Source organism: Stomoxys calcitrans, chromosome 2 (genome assembly GCF_963082655.1).
Source record: "Stomoxys calcitrans chromosome 2, idStoCalc2.1, whole genome shotgun sequence".
Taxonomy (NCBI): Eukaryota; Metazoa; Arthropoda; class Insecta; order Diptera; family Muscidae; genus Stomoxys; species Stomoxys calcitrans.
In genome coordinates this window covers 96,901,226-96,918,048 of record NC_081553.1, presented here as the reverse complement: position 1 = coordinate 96,918,048, position 16,823 = coordinate 96,901,226, and the positions used below count along the sequence as shown (strand labels likewise).

Here is a 16,823-nt window from a genome sequence, read left to right as displayed (position 1 = left end):
TTTTATTTTGTTTTATTAGTTTCAATTATTGTTAAGAATTTGTGTGGGTTTTTTATAAACAATTGTCAAAAAATTGTTTTACAATAGCAGTTGTTTGTTTTTTTTTTTCAAATGGTTAGGAGAGAAAACGAGAAAAGTAAATTAAAAATGAAATTCATTCATAGGCAAGAGAAGAGAAAAAGGCTTCAACTAAAATACACTCTTACGCTGTACATCGATAATGATAACAACAATTTCCATTTAAAATGTTTTGTATGTGTATTAATGCTTATGATTATTCGTATATAGACTTCATGATGATATGTTATACAGTGAGCATCAAAATAAGGTGTATAAAAGCATTCGTTTATGTTTTTGCCGGTTTTAAGGATAAACAGACTAAATTTTGTTAAAAACAAAAACTAAAATGCTTTTTAAAATCTTTGTAGTCTGGAACTACAGCTTTTTTAAAGCCAATGCTTTAGTACACTTTATTTTGACGCTCACTGTAAATGTAATAGAAATAGTTTAATAAAATTAAATAAAAATTATTTATGTTTATATATGCTCTATAAAATATCCCTATATGAATTGGCTGTGAACGGAAAATACGCAGTTGCAAAATAATTCTGTCGAAATAAAGTGGACAAAGAAAAGAAATGGCAGAAAAATTCCATGTAATAATTTTAAGAAACGTAGAGGTTATGAAAATTTGTGTGGATGAGAAGTAGAGCAAAAAGAAAACATTAAGGAAGGGCAAAAGTTGGGCGGTGCCGGCCGTATAATGCCCTACAACTACCCTATAAGTACAATGTGGGAACTATAGCCAACTCTGAACCCATTTTTATGGAAATCGGCGGACATTTTCAGATGGATTATTAAACAATCCGTATCAAATTTTGAGAAAATGTGTTCAAATTGTAATAACTACGATAGACAAATGACAACATTATTGCAAATTAACCCTTAACGAACGAACATATATATGGGAGCTATTTCTAAATCTGACCCGATTTCGACCGAACTTCTCAGATATTGTAGTAGTCGTCGAGGAAAACGTTATGCAAAATTTGGCAAGATTGACCAAAATTGCTGTGCCTCTAGTAGTTAAAATCGGGCGATATACATATGAGAGCTATATCCAAATCTGAACCGATTTCCATTAAATTCGTCGGTAATGTCACGATGCAAGAGAAACCCCTTCCTGCCAAATTTCGAAAGTCGGTTAACAAATGACTATTTTATTGTATTATTACTGCAAATTGGACGAACATACATATGGGAGCTATATCCAAATATGAACCGATTTTTTCCAATTTCTGTAATCTTCGTCTCTGGGCAGAAAAACCAAATTTTAAGACGATCGGACGAAAATGTGCCTTCAACTTTGTACACAAATTAACATGTACAGACAGACAGAGAGACGGACAGACAGACAGACGGACATAGCTAAATCGAATCAAAAAGTGATTTTGAGTCGATCGATATACTTATCAATGGGACTATCTCTCTTCCTTTTGAGTGTTACAAACAAATGAACTAAGTTATAATACCCTGTACCACAGTAGTGGTGTTGGGTATAAAAACCGATTAGTGCATCGAACTTAGATTAGATTAGTTTGAAAAGAGGATGGATATTAATCCGCCCCATGCCACTATGGGCATACATCTTGTTGTGCGCTCTTAATACTAAAAAGTAACCTCACAAAAGGAAATCGAAGTTAAGAATTCGGTCCTACCTACAGAATCCTTAATTGTTTTCCATGCCACGCTTCTAAGTTGGTTCATGTCTGGTATTGTGTCCCCACCTAAGTGCTGGTATCTTAGACTGAAAAGCCGGGCAATGACATAGGAAGTGCTCCAATGCCTTATCATCTTCCCCTCGTGCACAACACATGCTATCACTTGCCGCACCGATTTTATATTTGTGAGCTCGTTGTCCTATGTGTCCCGTTATGATACCGAAGACTATACTAACCTCCTTCTTACGTCCTTTCTGTAATAGCCTCATCTTCCCACGATCTAGAGCACCCCATAGGATTTTCGTCGTCCTACTGACCGTTCATCGAACACGCCTTTAATTTGGACTGCCTCGGCCCGAAAGGCTCAGCTTAACCAAGATTATTGACGACAGTCCTCTGGCAATTCGTCTGTTTTTTATTTCCTCTTACTCCATTATGGGTTGGCACCCAAATGACCCATCGGATTGTGCCATCCTCAGGAAAGGCGTTAAACTCCTCTTACACTCAAAGACTGTTCGTGACTTTACCGTCCTGGTTGTTATTGCCGTGATGGCCAGTTTACTGTCCGTAAAGATGTTCACACTTGATGTCCTCGCGTTAACAACGCACCACCTCACGCATTCCGTAATCGCCCGGATCTTCGCCTGCGGGTTTGTATTATAGACAGGCATTCGAAAACAGTTCCTGGATTCCCAATATAGACCCCCAGGCCCACTTTGTCCTCTAGCTTTGTTCTATCGTGTAACATGATCTTTCAGATTGCAATACCAGAGTTCCATCAAGAGTTCCACCAAGCGGTGCCACTGGCAGCAATGCCTCGCACTCAACCTCAAGTGGCGTCTCAGGTATCCGATCGGAAAACTCTTCCCTTCCTTCCAGGTTTCCTATCGTCGCCTCGATTATACCGCGATGGTATGAGCTGCTCCTATCCTCTATCCATTATCCCATCGCCTTAAGGCTCATAGCCGCAGTGGCCGCCTCACACTTAATCTGCATGTCAATGATATCTAGAATAGTCTCCAGTACTCTAATGGGTGTGGTCCTCATCGCTCCGCCTATGACAAAACAACATGTTCTCTGAACCTGTTGTATTATCCTTATGTTGCATTTTTTCACAATCGTAGTCCCGTAGCGCAGAGGTTAGCATGTCCGCCTATGACGCTGAACGCCTGGGTTCGAATCCTGGCGAGACCATCAGAAACTAATTTTCAGCGGTGACTTTCCCCTCCTAATGCTGGCAACATTTGTGAGGTAATATGCCATGTAAAACTTCTCTTCAAAGAGGTGTCGCACTGCCACACGCCGTTCGGACTCGGCTATAAAAAGGAGGCCCCTTATCATTGAGCTTTAGCTTGAATCGGACTGCACTCATTGATAGGTGAGAAGTTTGCCCCTGTTCCTTAGTAGAATGTTCATGGGCAAAATTTGCATTTTTTGCAGTCCACCACCAGTACTGAAGTATAAGTAAGAATTGGTCTTATCACGCTCTTGTAGAGCCAGTGGACTATCCTCGGATTCAGGCCCCATTTCGAGCCTCCCGCTCGTCTACGTAGTGCCTGTGCATCTGTGAGCATTCTCGGTACGCTAGGCCTAGCCCTCGATTCGAAACTGTCCTGGAAAAGGAATATGAAGGAATGGTGCCGAAAAACGATGTGCGCCTTCTACTCCTGCATAATAATGTTCGGTAGAAAGTGGGGATAAATCCTCACTACTCGGGGATTGTGAGACCAGTGTTGACAGATGAACATAGTAGAGGAGATGGGAAGTGAAAGTCTGTGTATTGATGCCGGATTGCGAGGACACTCTGGTCAGCTGTTGACCGGATTAGGACGCGGGAGTTACTGGCCCTTGATAAAGAGTCACTATGTACGGAAATAACAACATAAACGGACACTTTGCGATAGGCCATATGGCCGCGCGCATGGTAGTCCTTCACAACGACTACTGCGGAAGCTGTCTTGATGAGGATGAGGAGGAGAGGATCGAGCACCTAATCTACTCATGCCCGGGTTTACAGTGGCAGAAGCTTTCCATCTTAGCAAGGCGGTTTTTCTCCGATCTCGGCGAACTTACAGATGTGCCTCTGGGGAGTCTCCGTGGATAAGACGGAAAGGGAGAGGCTCCCACTTCGACGACACTAAAGGTCCTTCACATAGCAGGAGAATTTAACGTGATTCTTAAAAAAAATTTCCTGAAAAGAATGTTGATCTAACATTGAAAGGGCAAGAAAAGATAACTCTTGTTCTATGCACATTCAAGAGAGCCACTAGCAAATTTGAGTGTTTAAGCCACGTGTTATGCACTGGGTTTATACTGCAGTTGTCAAGCTCATAATGATATGGTGTTGTGGTCTGGAGGACAGCGCTTCAAAAGTCCACCTACTGTTCAATACTCAGCCGGATCCAAAGGATGACTTGTTTGTGCATAACAGCTGCACTAAGGACGACACTATCTAATGCTCTGAATTTAATGCTACACCTAATCCTCTTGATATCGTGGCTAGACAAATTGTTGCAACCACCGGTTTGAGGCTAAGGGAACTTTCTCGTTGTTCGTATGGTGGCTACGTATATTGTGTTATCTTTGATACAATACAAGTTGTTCCAAGCAGTGTAGATCACACATTGCCTAAACCGCTTTTTGATGAAAAGTACTGTACCACCATTTGTGATAGACCATATGGGCCTTGGGGTGTACTCTGAAGAACTAGCACTGGTCATATCGGGAAGGTTATCCTACCACTGTAGTGTATATCAAACGAAGATCCTTGCAATTAAAGAAGTGGTGGAAAGGCTAAGATGTAATGTCATATCGACGATTGGCACATCCAAGCTGATTTTAAATCTGCTGTGTGTGTATCCCGCACTGGCAGTCAACAGGAGTTCCACTTGAGATTCTCATTTCTTTGAGAACTTGTCTGATTTAGCTGATATGAACATTCGCATGTTGTTTCAACTAGATGGCATCTTCCTTCTCCTGTTTCTGCGGTATCACAATGATCGAAAGCGTTTAAATGAGTCTGATGGCAGACTGCCACTTAAACCTAACCTAACTTTGCACACTAACCAATATGGGCAGACAGACAGATGGATATAGCTAAATCGAAGCGAAAGTGTACCACATTCATGGTGTAGGGTATAAAAAATTACTTAAAAGTAGAATACACTAAATGATTAACAGGATATTTCTGTTCAGAAAAATAGAATATCATCGCAGTAGTTCAATTTCAGTATTGTAGACATAGATGTATATTGATGTAGTATTAAAGGAATAAATCTTGAAACATACATTAATGTAACAATAGGTGATTGATAAATCTATAACTTAACCTTAATAGGCTTTTGTATAGGCAGTTCTATAAGCATATGAAAATATGAATAATGGTGGTGACATATATTTGATATGACTGTGATCATATTTATGTTTTTGGAGATGAAAGAACATTTTTGAATGAGTATGACAATCAAAATGTATGCACCACCAAACTTTACAAACTTGGGTCATATTCTTTGAAGTGATATTGATCAATATTTGAATATTTATTATCCTAAAACTGTGAGATAAATACCAACAAATGACGAAGAAAGACATTTCTTCATATACAAATGAGTGAAAAGATGAGCGATGAAATGAGCATTCCTTTATTGAAATTCCTATATTGAAATGTTTGTGTTGGAATTTTGAAATTAGTTCCACAATCTACACCAATCACATTATTCTGGTTGTTGTAATTATTCTTATCTAATATTTCCCCCAAACCTATATGGTAATGGTAGATCGAAAAAGTGATCATGAAATGACAGCCAATTCAATTCGATGTACATAAGGAAAGGGTCTCCTAAATACATACATAGGGTAAACCGAAATCAAAGCGGTAAAATGTTAAAATTAGTTAAAAAATTTCTGTAATTTTTTTCGACAATAATTATAAGGCCATGCAAATCTTCTAACATGCTCGTTATAGCTCATTCACACATTTACATGCGGGCTTCTTGTAAAAAAAAACTTCTTAAAATTTAAAAGCTTTAATAGTTGTTTTTTAATAATAATTATAATAATCATAATAATAATAATAAACTCATGCTGGAGATTCGATTTATTTGACATGCTGTTTTCACTTAAAAATAAAATACCTTGTTTTTTGTAATTATTTCATATATTGGCACTAATTGCTTTGATTACTTATTTCTATAATGCTGATCATGTTGTTTCGTTTTTTTTCTCTTTGGCAATTGATTATACAAACTTGGTAACTTACCTTAATATCACCGCCACCGGCTACATGCTTCACATTATCCTTGGAGCCTACTTTGGGCTTGGCCTTATCCTTGAAATCGGTTTTAATCGATTCAATTTTCTTATCACCACCGCCTGGCTTGTGGTGGGCATTTTCTAACGAACCAATTTTCGATTTGGCATTCCATTGTAACTTTGTTGAAATAATCTGTGTGCAATAACAATTTGAGTTGAGGTGAGGGAATTTTAAAAATTAAAGTTTTGAGCCAAAGAAATCATAGAGAAAATTATTCTAAATTTATTTTGGTTGAAGGTTATGCACTTCATCGTTTTGGATTTAAACAACGTAGGAGTTTTGATACTTAGTTCTTTATTGTTGATTAGGCTTTCGGAGATATGTATTTCGATACGTAAAGCGTTCTGATTGTCATCGACTTGGAATTTCCGAAAGCAATGCGATGATTTTGTCAAATCCTCAACAGTTTAGTCCTTGTACACTGACTTCACTCCAATCTCGGGCGATAAAGTAAGACCATATATTGTGAAGAGGGAAAGTTTTTTGATTTCTAATTTTATTTGTCCGTTAGGGCGAAGATCATTTTTTTATGATGTGTTAATTTCTTTTTCGAGATGAGCTTTATTTTCGATCATTAAGCTCATATCAAAAGAGAAAATTTAAATCTAATCCTTCATTCTAAATTTTGAATATGGTGATTTGATTTAGCTGTAAGTTTGTAGGCCAGGAACTCTGGTCCCTTACTGATTTAATTGGTATATCTATCCTACGAGGAGTCAGACCATGCACTCACAATGGGAGAGTAGAGACATCAACAAGAGAGTTGAGTCTTAAGTATTCTTAACAAGCTGAACCAGGCCCGCTCCGATGTCCTTCATTCACACTTTAATAAATTTGAATTGAGCCCCATATAGCCACGGTCGGTAAATATGTTTTGTTTAGGGGAATTTTGGTGGTTAGATGGCCTCGTAGAAGTTTCGCACCGAATTTTGATATCAAATTCATGCTCTGCTACCAAAAACCTTTAAAAAACCCCCCATACACGTGGACCTGAGATTGGATTTCAGTTCATTGTCCTACTCCCAAATATTTAAGCCACACATTGCTAGTAAATATGACTCGTTGGAGATATTTTGGGGGTCGGGCGGCTCCATGAGTGGATATCAGATTCGTTTTCTACTCTCAAATACCTTTCATTTAAGTTCCATATGGTCATTATTATTCTATATACCATTTAAGCGGGTTTGAGTTAGGGGGGGTTCCCAATAAGAACCCCACACAAAATGTGGGTACAACGTCTTGGTTTTCTGTTTACTATAAGAGTGTAAACCAAATTTCGCTTAAATAGCATAACCCATCTCCAAGATCTGCCTTTTTGAAAATTATGGTTAGGGGGAGGATTCGCATAAATACTTCATACTAGTGTAGATCGGTAGGGATTGTTAATGGGGCATATCGGTCCATATTTACATACAGCTCTCCAAAAAACCGATCTCCCGATTATACTATTTGAGCCTCTAGAGAGCGCAATTCCTATCCAATTTGGCTGAATTGTTGAACTATAACGTTTTACATGACAGATGTGCGAAGTATGGTCCGAATCGGTCCAAAACTTGATGTTTCTCCCACACAAACCAATCTACCGATAATACTTCTGAGCCTCTAGAGGGCGTAATTTTTACCCGATTTGGCTAATATTGGCACAGCGATTTTTTTTACCTGCAACATACGTGTCAAATATGGTCCGATTCGCTTCAAAACCTGATAAAGCTCCCATATAAATGGCCTGAATCTGGTCATAACCTAATGTAGCTCCAATACAATTGCAGTTCTTATCCATTATAATTTGTTGCCCTATAAAATGATATCAAGCAACAAGAACTTGACAAACGCGATTCATGGTGGAGGGTATTTAAGATTCGGTCCGGTGCCGAACATAGCACGCTTTTACTTTTTCTATATATTTGAAGATTCTGGCGGCCTTTTAAGATAGTTCAGAGGTGATAAACATATATTTGACGAATCTCGAAGATACTACTATGTTAAGGAACCAAAAAGTGTCCGAGTAGGACTCTTTTTTTTGACCAGTGATTGTCTTCTACGAGCTAATATTGTGTACGGGCTACAATCTACCATACAGGAGCCTGGAAAGTCAAACTGGAATTGGTTGGAGCTAAGCTTTAGCCCATAATCACCACGCTTATTGGAAAAGAGGTGGTTGAATCGGCAGCGAACCTGTTGACAGTATTGCCCTCTGACCTACCCGGGTAAGAAAGTGCAGCATTTTTGGTGGAAAGGGAACTAGAGGAGTCTTAGACGGACTCCGAGGAGGCTTTATAAGAAGGCGAATAAAACCAAACTTCGAGCGGACTGGAACTTGTACAGGGACTCCTTAAGCAAATACCAAATTGCAAACACAAACATTCCATTATGGAACAGGGAGCAAACTTCTTACATATCGGTGCTTGCTATCCAATTAAAGCTTAAGCTCAATGAAAAGGGACCTCTTTTTTATAGCCGAGCCGAGTGACAATGTGCGACATCTCTTGGGGGAAAGTTTTTATATGACTGCCATACTACCTGACAAATGTCACCAGCATTAATGAGATGCTTGAAGCGGCATCGAACCTTTTGATAGGAGTCATGTTGAGTCGTTATGAATAGAAATGTTCTCGGACCTTCCCGGGTAAGAAATTGCAGCCTGTTTTGTGGGAACACATACCAAATGGCAAGTTTTCCCACAAACATAACATTATTGAACAAGGAGCTAACTTCTCACCTATCGGTGCTTGCTGTCCGATTAAATTTTTTAGCTCAATGATAAGGGACCTATTTTTTTAACCGAGTCCGAACAGAGTGCCAATGTGCGACTTATCTTGGGGGAAAGTTTTTATATGGCTGCCATACTACCTGGAGACCTTCGTAGCGCAGAGGTTACCATGTCCGCCTATGACGCTGAACGCCTGGGTTTGAATCCTGGCAGGAACATCAGAAAATTTTTCGGCGGTGGTTATCCCCTTCTAGTGCTGGAGACATTTGTGAGGAACTTTTCCATGTAAAAACTTTTCCACAGAGAGGTGTCGCTCTGCGGCACGCCACTCGGACTTGACTATAAAAGGAGGTCCCTTGTAATTGAGTTTAAAATTGAATCGGACTGCACTCGGTGATATGTGAGAAGTTTGCCCCTGTTCATGGACAAAATTTGCAATTTTTGCATCGCCCTTAAAGGCTCCCCATTTATGAGGTTTATTGATGGCAGTCCGCTAGTTCCTTTAAAGTAGCCTGTCCTCTCATTTCCCGTTTCACCACAAACGATGTGTAACATGCTTTCCTCTGATAAGGCGACAATGTTCTTCTTGCACTCCATGACCTTACCGGCCAGGTTGTTATAGCCTTAATGACCGACTTACTGTTCGTAAAAATATTCACACTCGACGTCCTGGAGTAAATACTCGAACACTTCACGCATACCTAGGTCGCCTGCAGAACTTTGAAATCGTCAGGCAGGCAGAAACAGAACCCAGACTCCCGGTCCTTAATGAAGATGGGCAGACCTGTTCTGTCTTGTAGTTTTCATTCATCCATTTAGCATGAACTATCAGATGGCAATACCAGAGTCTATCCAAGGCTGTGCCGCTGAAAAATAGTCTCGCATTCCACCTTAAATGACATCTCAGGTATCCAGTCCGAAACCGAGTCTGAAGGGCGTGCCGCCGTGCGACACCTCTTGCGAGAGAAGTTTTTACATGGCATAGTACCTCACAAATGTTGCCAGCATTAGGAGGAGAAAACCGCTGGAAAATTTTTCCTGATGGTCTCGAAACGTTTAGGGCGATGCAGTTTGGGACAAGGGCATGGGAGACGACCATGTATATAGCAATGTGGAATAATAGAACGAACGGTAGGACGATTCCCCTAGCGGGGATTCGGAGATGACGTGGCTGTTACTACAGAATAGTTACCACAAGTGACAGCGCACAGTGGGAGAAAATCGAAAAAAAAAACTAGTAAAAAATATGCCATTTGAGAATGTGTAGATATAGATAACTCTTTGAATTTTGAAATGGTTAAAGCGAGTTGTTATAAAGACCATGTGAAAAATTTCAAGATCCTAGATGGCCCGGGCATCTCTTTATAGACCCCTAAAGTTGGTCACCCCGTCATGTCGAAAAATTGTTCGTGCTGCCAAATCTTCGTTTGTGGTCCGATTTTCAAAATTTCTTTTTCTCTCTTTGAGAATAGCACGATACACATCGTTTGGGTGCCACGGCAAAGTGGTGAATGGGCGAATGAGAGGACAGATGACTTTGCTGAAAGGGCGAGAGAACAACCATCAATAAACCTTATGAATGTGAAGCCTTTCAGGGCGATACGGTCTCGCTTAGGAGCGTGAGAGACGAGTGTGTATATTGCAATGCGGAATAATGGAACGTATGGAAATGGGGGAACCGGAGATGACGTGCCAGTTACTGAGAGGAATTTGGGAGAAGATAAGCAGAATAGTTGGCACTTGTGACATCGTGAGTAGGGCATGTAGGGAAGATGATGAGACGTTGAAAGATTCGCTATATCAATGCCCGAGACTAACAGACTCTGGCACAAGCAAAAGACAAATTTGCACATTAACGTTCCATTAAGGAACAGGGGCAAACTTCTCACATATCAATGATAGCTGTCCGATTCAAGCTTAGGCTTAATGATAAAGGACCTCCTTTTTATGGCCGTGTCCAAACGACGAGCCGCAGTGCGACACCTCTTAGGGAAGACGTTTTTGCATAGCCTACTTCCTCACAAATGTTTCCAGTATAACAAGGAAAACCACTGCTGAAAACGTTTGTCTGACGCCAGAATTCGAACCAAGGCATTCGGCGATATAGGTGGAGATCTTAACCTCTGTGCTACGGTAGCCCCTCTTTCTTCAACGTAACCTAAACTAAACTTAATAAAAGTCAAATAACCTAAACATTAAAAATTACCGAACTTGTCAGCGTAAAAAAGGGAGATGAGTTCCAACATAACGCAACAAAACAAACGAAAATCGATAACAAATAACCTGCGAAAATTCAAAATGACCTATGATTTTTGTATAAACTTCATAGATGTTCCAGTCCTGTGATGCACTTGAATGTTTTTGCAATCTTGCAATCTTGCAAAAAAATCTTGCAAAAATCATTCAGATTTTTTTAAATCTTCCTTATAGATGTCCCATCTCAATATAAGGTTTGTTGAAGAGCCATGATTTGACCCTACATACATTTTTACTTGCTTTCGTTATAATCAATATTTCACATGATCTGCTTAAATCCTTGATGAAGTGCATAACATTAACCATAGAAAATTCGAGCCTACAATATTTTATGTTTTCAGTAACTTAAATCATTTACACTTAAATAAAATGAACTGATTTCATGCCTTCTTTTTTGCTGCTATTAATGTTTTTTCACAATTCGTCATCATTTTTCTTTTGTTTTGGATTTTTATATTATATTTTCATAGTCCTCTATTTGGTATATCACTAAAACCTCAATGTCATCTCAGAACATAATTTGAATCACCATACCCAGACACAAACACTTTTCCACGGGTTAGCAAATTCTTTATGGTCGGTCACTCCTTAGTAGTAAATTAAAAAAATACTTTAGTGTTCAATTGTATTTTTTTTTAAACCGGTAAACGAAAATTTAAAAATCTTTTAAAGAAAAAAAAATTACTCAAGTGTCTTGCAACATTTGTTTCATACTTTTTTTTACTTTTTTTTGATAAGGCCAATAATACAAAAAAGAAGGAACTGAAAGAAAAAAATGTAAAACTTTACTGTCTCAAATTCTAATCAACCGTGAAATTGAAAAATATTTTTTATTGATTGAAAGCATAAAAGAAAATCATAAAAATCAAATTACTTTGGTATACAATCTGGCTTTGGTTTTACTTTTGAGAAAAATGCAGTGCGGTCTCTTTACTCAGTTCATCATCAAATACAGGGTCAGTACAAAGCATCCGGCGAACGAAGTACAATACAATTGTGATGGTATCAATACAGCCTACAGCTACTTGAATAACTACCTACACCTACTTATGAGTTCAAACTCACACATACATACATGTGGTGTTTTTACACGTCATTCATTTTTTAAATAATTTTCTTAAAAATGTCAGAGAATATGTTTCCAAGTTATAAACATGTGGATTGAATCGCCTTGTATAATATTAACAAGGCGTTGAGTGGGTATTAGGGTGGATGGAAAATCGCTAAACCAAAACAAGAAAAAATGCCAATGATTCAGACTCACAAATATATTTTTTAAGCTTATATTTGAGCTGGGAAATTTAATATTTAAATTTAATTTTATTTTTTTAAATTAATTTTTTTTGTATACACCGTTTCACATTTAATTTATTTGAACTTTTTTCTTTCCCATGTTTTATTGAAAACATATTCTATTACTTAAAAAATTAAATTTTATTCAAACAATTTAAGCAAGTTGGTGTATTTTTGAAAAAAAAATCCCAAAAAAATTCATGGAATGTATTTTTGGGAATTTTTTTCAATTATATCATTCCAACCTTTGCTTTAATTGCCGAATAATTCCTATTTGTCATACCTTTTTTTTTTGGTTAGAGCCCTCTAACATACCTTTTTTTCACCTCCTTTGGGAGCATATTTGTCATTCTTAGCCTCAATTCGTGGTGCTGCCTTAATTTCAATTTTCTTCGATTCAATTTTGACATTTCCACCACCAGGCTTGTAGCTGGCATTGTCCAGAGATCCAATTTTGGAGCGTACGGCCTTCAGGTTTGGTGAAGGAGCGTGTCCAACTTGAATTTTATTCATTGGAACTGTAAAAAATAGATAAAAAAATCATTACAAAGCATTTTATAATTGAGTGTAGAAAATAAAGAATTGTAGCAAAGTTAAGGATTCGGTCCACTTCAGGATCGTCGTTATCCCCAAGACGGGAAAAAATAAATCACAGCACTACAAAAGATTATAGACTCAAAACGCTAGATATAGGGCCCGACCTGAACGGCTGGGAGTGGATGATACAAAAACAAGTAAAAATGTAGTTAGTTCGGCCATGCCGAACTTTGTATACCCACCACCATGATAAAATTATTATCGTCGTTGTTGTTGCAAGCGCATTCGTATGCGGAGATGGCTATCCTCGTCAAGCTCCATAAGTGAGCAATCTCTTTGTGACCCACTGATCGCCACGGGAACGTTATGGCCATTGGTTATTTAAAGGCGCCAATAACTCGCCTTGTCATACCGAGTTTCATAGGCACTCAGTATTTAAGCAAGATCCGGTGCCGGCCGGCGCACTAGGGCGGAAACGGAAATGGACGCAAAAACTAAGAAATTTTTGATGTTTTATGTATCACAATTTAGTACATATTGAAATTGCATTAAGCACATATTGAGCCAGAGGCCGCCGTAGCGCAGAGGTTAGTATGTCAGCCTATGATGCTGAACGTCTGGGTTCGTATCCTGGCGGGATCATCATAAAATTTTCACCGGTGGTTTTCCCTTCCTAATGGTGGCGACATTTGTGAGGTACTATGCCATGTAAAAACTTCTCCTCAAAACAAATGTTGCACTGCGGCACGCCTTTCGGATCCGGCTATAAAAAGGAGGCCCCTTATCATTGAGCCTTAACTTGAATCGGACTGCACTCATTGATATGTGAGATGTTTGCCCCTGTTCCTTAATGGAATGTTTATGCGCAAATTTGCATTTACATATTGAGCTCTCGTATTCTCTCGTATATGAACGATATATGATGACGATAAGTTTGGTTTATGCCTGTCCAAAATTTACGAATGTCATCCGTGGTGCTAAATTATCCAAGACGTTGGTGCTAAAGAATCTGGGTCCACCTGGAGTTGAGTACCCTACTACTCTCCTAACCCTGTCTTTGACCACTCTTAGAGTCCCCGATGTCTGAAAGATGGGCAGAGTGATCTGGACTATGTTGGGCATGGATTTCGAAGGTCTAACATTGTGCCAAATTTTGACGAAACCTGGTAATAAAGGGTGCTTTTTTAGCTATTATCTTTTTAGCAACACTGGTTTAAACAACTCACGCACGTTTCGTGTTCTGTTTCATTGTCAAACATCTTCAGATTGGTATATAATTTAACCATGAATCGTCCTACGTACAAACGAACAACGTTAATAAGCAGAATTGTCGATTATGGGGTGGAGATCAGCCAGAAACATTGCAAATGCATTGAGAAAAAGTCGCAGGTTGGTGCGGTTTATGGGCTGGTGGCATCATTGGACCGTACTTCTTCAAATGTAATTAATTGAATTGAATGTTGGAGACCGTAGAATAAGTCATTGTGTAAAATGTCAGCCATTTCGGATAAGAATTGCGCTCTTAAGGAGCTCAAGAAGTAAAATAGGGAGATCGGTTTATATGGGAGCTATATCATGTCAAGGGAGAAGCCATTATTCACACTTTCAGCTAAATTGGATAAGAATGCGAGCTTTAGAGGCTCAAGAAGTATAATCGGGAGATCAGTTTATATGGGAGCTATATCAGGTTATGGGTTGAATTAGACCATACTTGGCATAGTTGTTGTGAGACAAAGCAGAACAGTATAATCGCGAGATTAGTTTATATGGGAGCTAAATCAGGTTATGGGTCGATTTGAATCATACTTGCCATAGTGGTTGTGAGACAAAGCAGAACACTTTACGCAAAATTTCAGCCGAATTGGATAATAATTGCGCCCTCTAAGAGACTCAATAAATCGAGATCCCAGATCGGTTTATACGGCAGCTATATCAGGTTATGGACCGATTTGAACCATATTAAGCAAAGTTGTTGCAAGTCATAACAAAAAACTTTATGCAAAACTTCAGCTAAATCGGATAAGAGTTGCGCCCTCTAGTGGCATAAGGAGTGAAGATCCAAGATAGTCTTATATGACAGCTGTATCAAAACATGGATCGATATGGCCCATTTGCAATCCCAACCGACTTACACTACTGCTACTTAATTTCTCATACGCATTTCACTTAGGAACAGGGGATACTTCCCTTATAATCAGTGAGTGCAGTCCGATTAAAGTTTAAAAATTATGGGATGGTATGGTATGCCATAGTGGGCGTCCGACATGCGCCCTTACTATGGCACACCATATCATAACTTATAAACTCAGTGATAAATAGCCTCTTTTTTTATGCCGAGTCCGAACGGGATGCCGCAAAGCGACACCACTTCGTAGAGAAGTTTTAAGATGGCAGGATACCCAACAAATGTAGGCAGCATTAGTAAAGGGGAACATTTTTTTGATATTCACGCCGGGATTTGAACCCATGCGTTTGGCGTCATAGGCGGATATGCTAACCTCTGCTCCACGGTGGCCTCCAATCGTCGGTAGGACGGAGAAAATCCTATGGGGAGATCCTGATCGTGAGAAGACAAGGCAATTACTGTAAGGAAATAAGAAGGAGGTATCATAACGAGACGCAGGACTACGAGCTCACTAATATAAAATCGATGCGGCAAGTGATAACAGCATGTGTAGGGCATGCGGGAAAGATGATGAGACGTTGGAGCATTTCCTATGTCATTGTCCGGCTTTCGCGGCCAACAGATATCGCCATTTAGGTGAGGACACAATACCAGACATAACCTAACTTAGGGGGGTGGCATGGAAAACTATTAAGAATTTTGTAAGTAGCATGGATTTCCTAACTTAGATTTTCTTTTTCGAGGTTACTTTTTAAGTATTTAGAGCGCATAACAAGCAGATTACTGGTTTAGGTGTATGCCCATACTGCCATGGGTCAGAATAACATCCGCACCCTCTTTTCAAACCTAACCTAACATAATAACAACTATTTATCCAGAATTTCAAGCGCATAGCTTTACTCCTTCAAAAGCAAGCGTGCTTTCGACAGACAGAGGGAGGGACGGACGGACATGGCTATATCGACTTAAAATGTCCGGACGATCAAGAATATATACTCCTCATGGGGTCTAAGACGATTTCTAGGTGTTACGGAATGACAAAAATTGTATACCCCCATCCTATGGTGAAGGGTATAAATTTCCATGGGATTTTATGGTTTAACCTCCCATTATCTTTTTTTTTTAATTCTACTTATAAACAGAAACATTGCAAAGAACTTTAAAAAGCGATCTACGGTGGACGGTATGTGAGATTCGAACAAATATTTTTGACCTCACTTTTTGATTCTCTAACAACATCAGTCACAAGCCAGCTTACCTTTCTTAACTGTTTCCGGTTCAGGAGTCTTCAAAGCTAAACGATTTCGTGAAGTGCTACGAGATTTCGATGATTTGTTGGATGGTGTAGTGCTGGGTGGGCGAGATGCAGCCGTTTTATCAGGCTTGGATGATACCGAAGTAGGAGTCTTGGCTGGTGAACTGGGTGTACCAGGACCGTTGCGTTCCTGAAAATATACAAAAACAGAGTATCATTATAAGTTTTCCAAAATATTTCTTTGAAAAAAAGGGTAATCAATTACAAAAAACCAATTGGTATTTGTTGAAATAATCAACTGCATTCTGCTTGCTGGCTGCTAACAAATCGTATGCTCGTAATCACAATCGTTACCGTTACAGTTTACCGATCTAAATGAACAATAAATTATATAATTAAATTATATGCAATTCGCAAATAATAAATTCGAATATTTTTTAAATACATTCGACAAGGAACTCAATCAGAGCGATGCGTTTCGTTTATCGTTTCCTTTTAAATTGATTAAGGCTGCGACGGAAGCGGAAGCTATGACACGAAAACCCTGTGCTGCCTTTAGACATTTTGCCATAGTTGTTTGTAACTCTGAAGAAAATTGCCTGATTTGTTTATGA

The 16,823-nt window shown here is 39.0% G+C and overlaps 1 protein-coding gene across 10 annotated transcripts in view; it reads right to left on the bottom strand.

Annotated features, from left to right (window-relative positions):
• The window catches only part of LOC106095785 (microtubule-associated protein tau), a 178,294-nt gene that overhangs the window by 32,180 nt on the left and 129,291 nt on the right, over positions 1 to 16,823 (bottom strand). For all 10 annotated transcript variants that reach the window (XM_013263132.2, XM_059363678.1, XM_013263130.2 and 7 more), the window contains exons 4-6: positions 16,213 to 16,399; positions 12,608 to 12,810; positions 5,980 to 6,165 (exon numbers count right to left, since the gene is read on the bottom strand). In XM_013263132.2, coding sequence (XP_013118586.2) covers positions 5,980 to 6,165; positions 12,608 to 12,810; positions 16,213 to 16,399 — 576 coding nt within the window. The remainder of the gene's footprint in view (positions 1 to 5,979; positions 6,166 to 12,607; positions 12,811 to 16,212; positions 16,400 to 16,823) is intronic.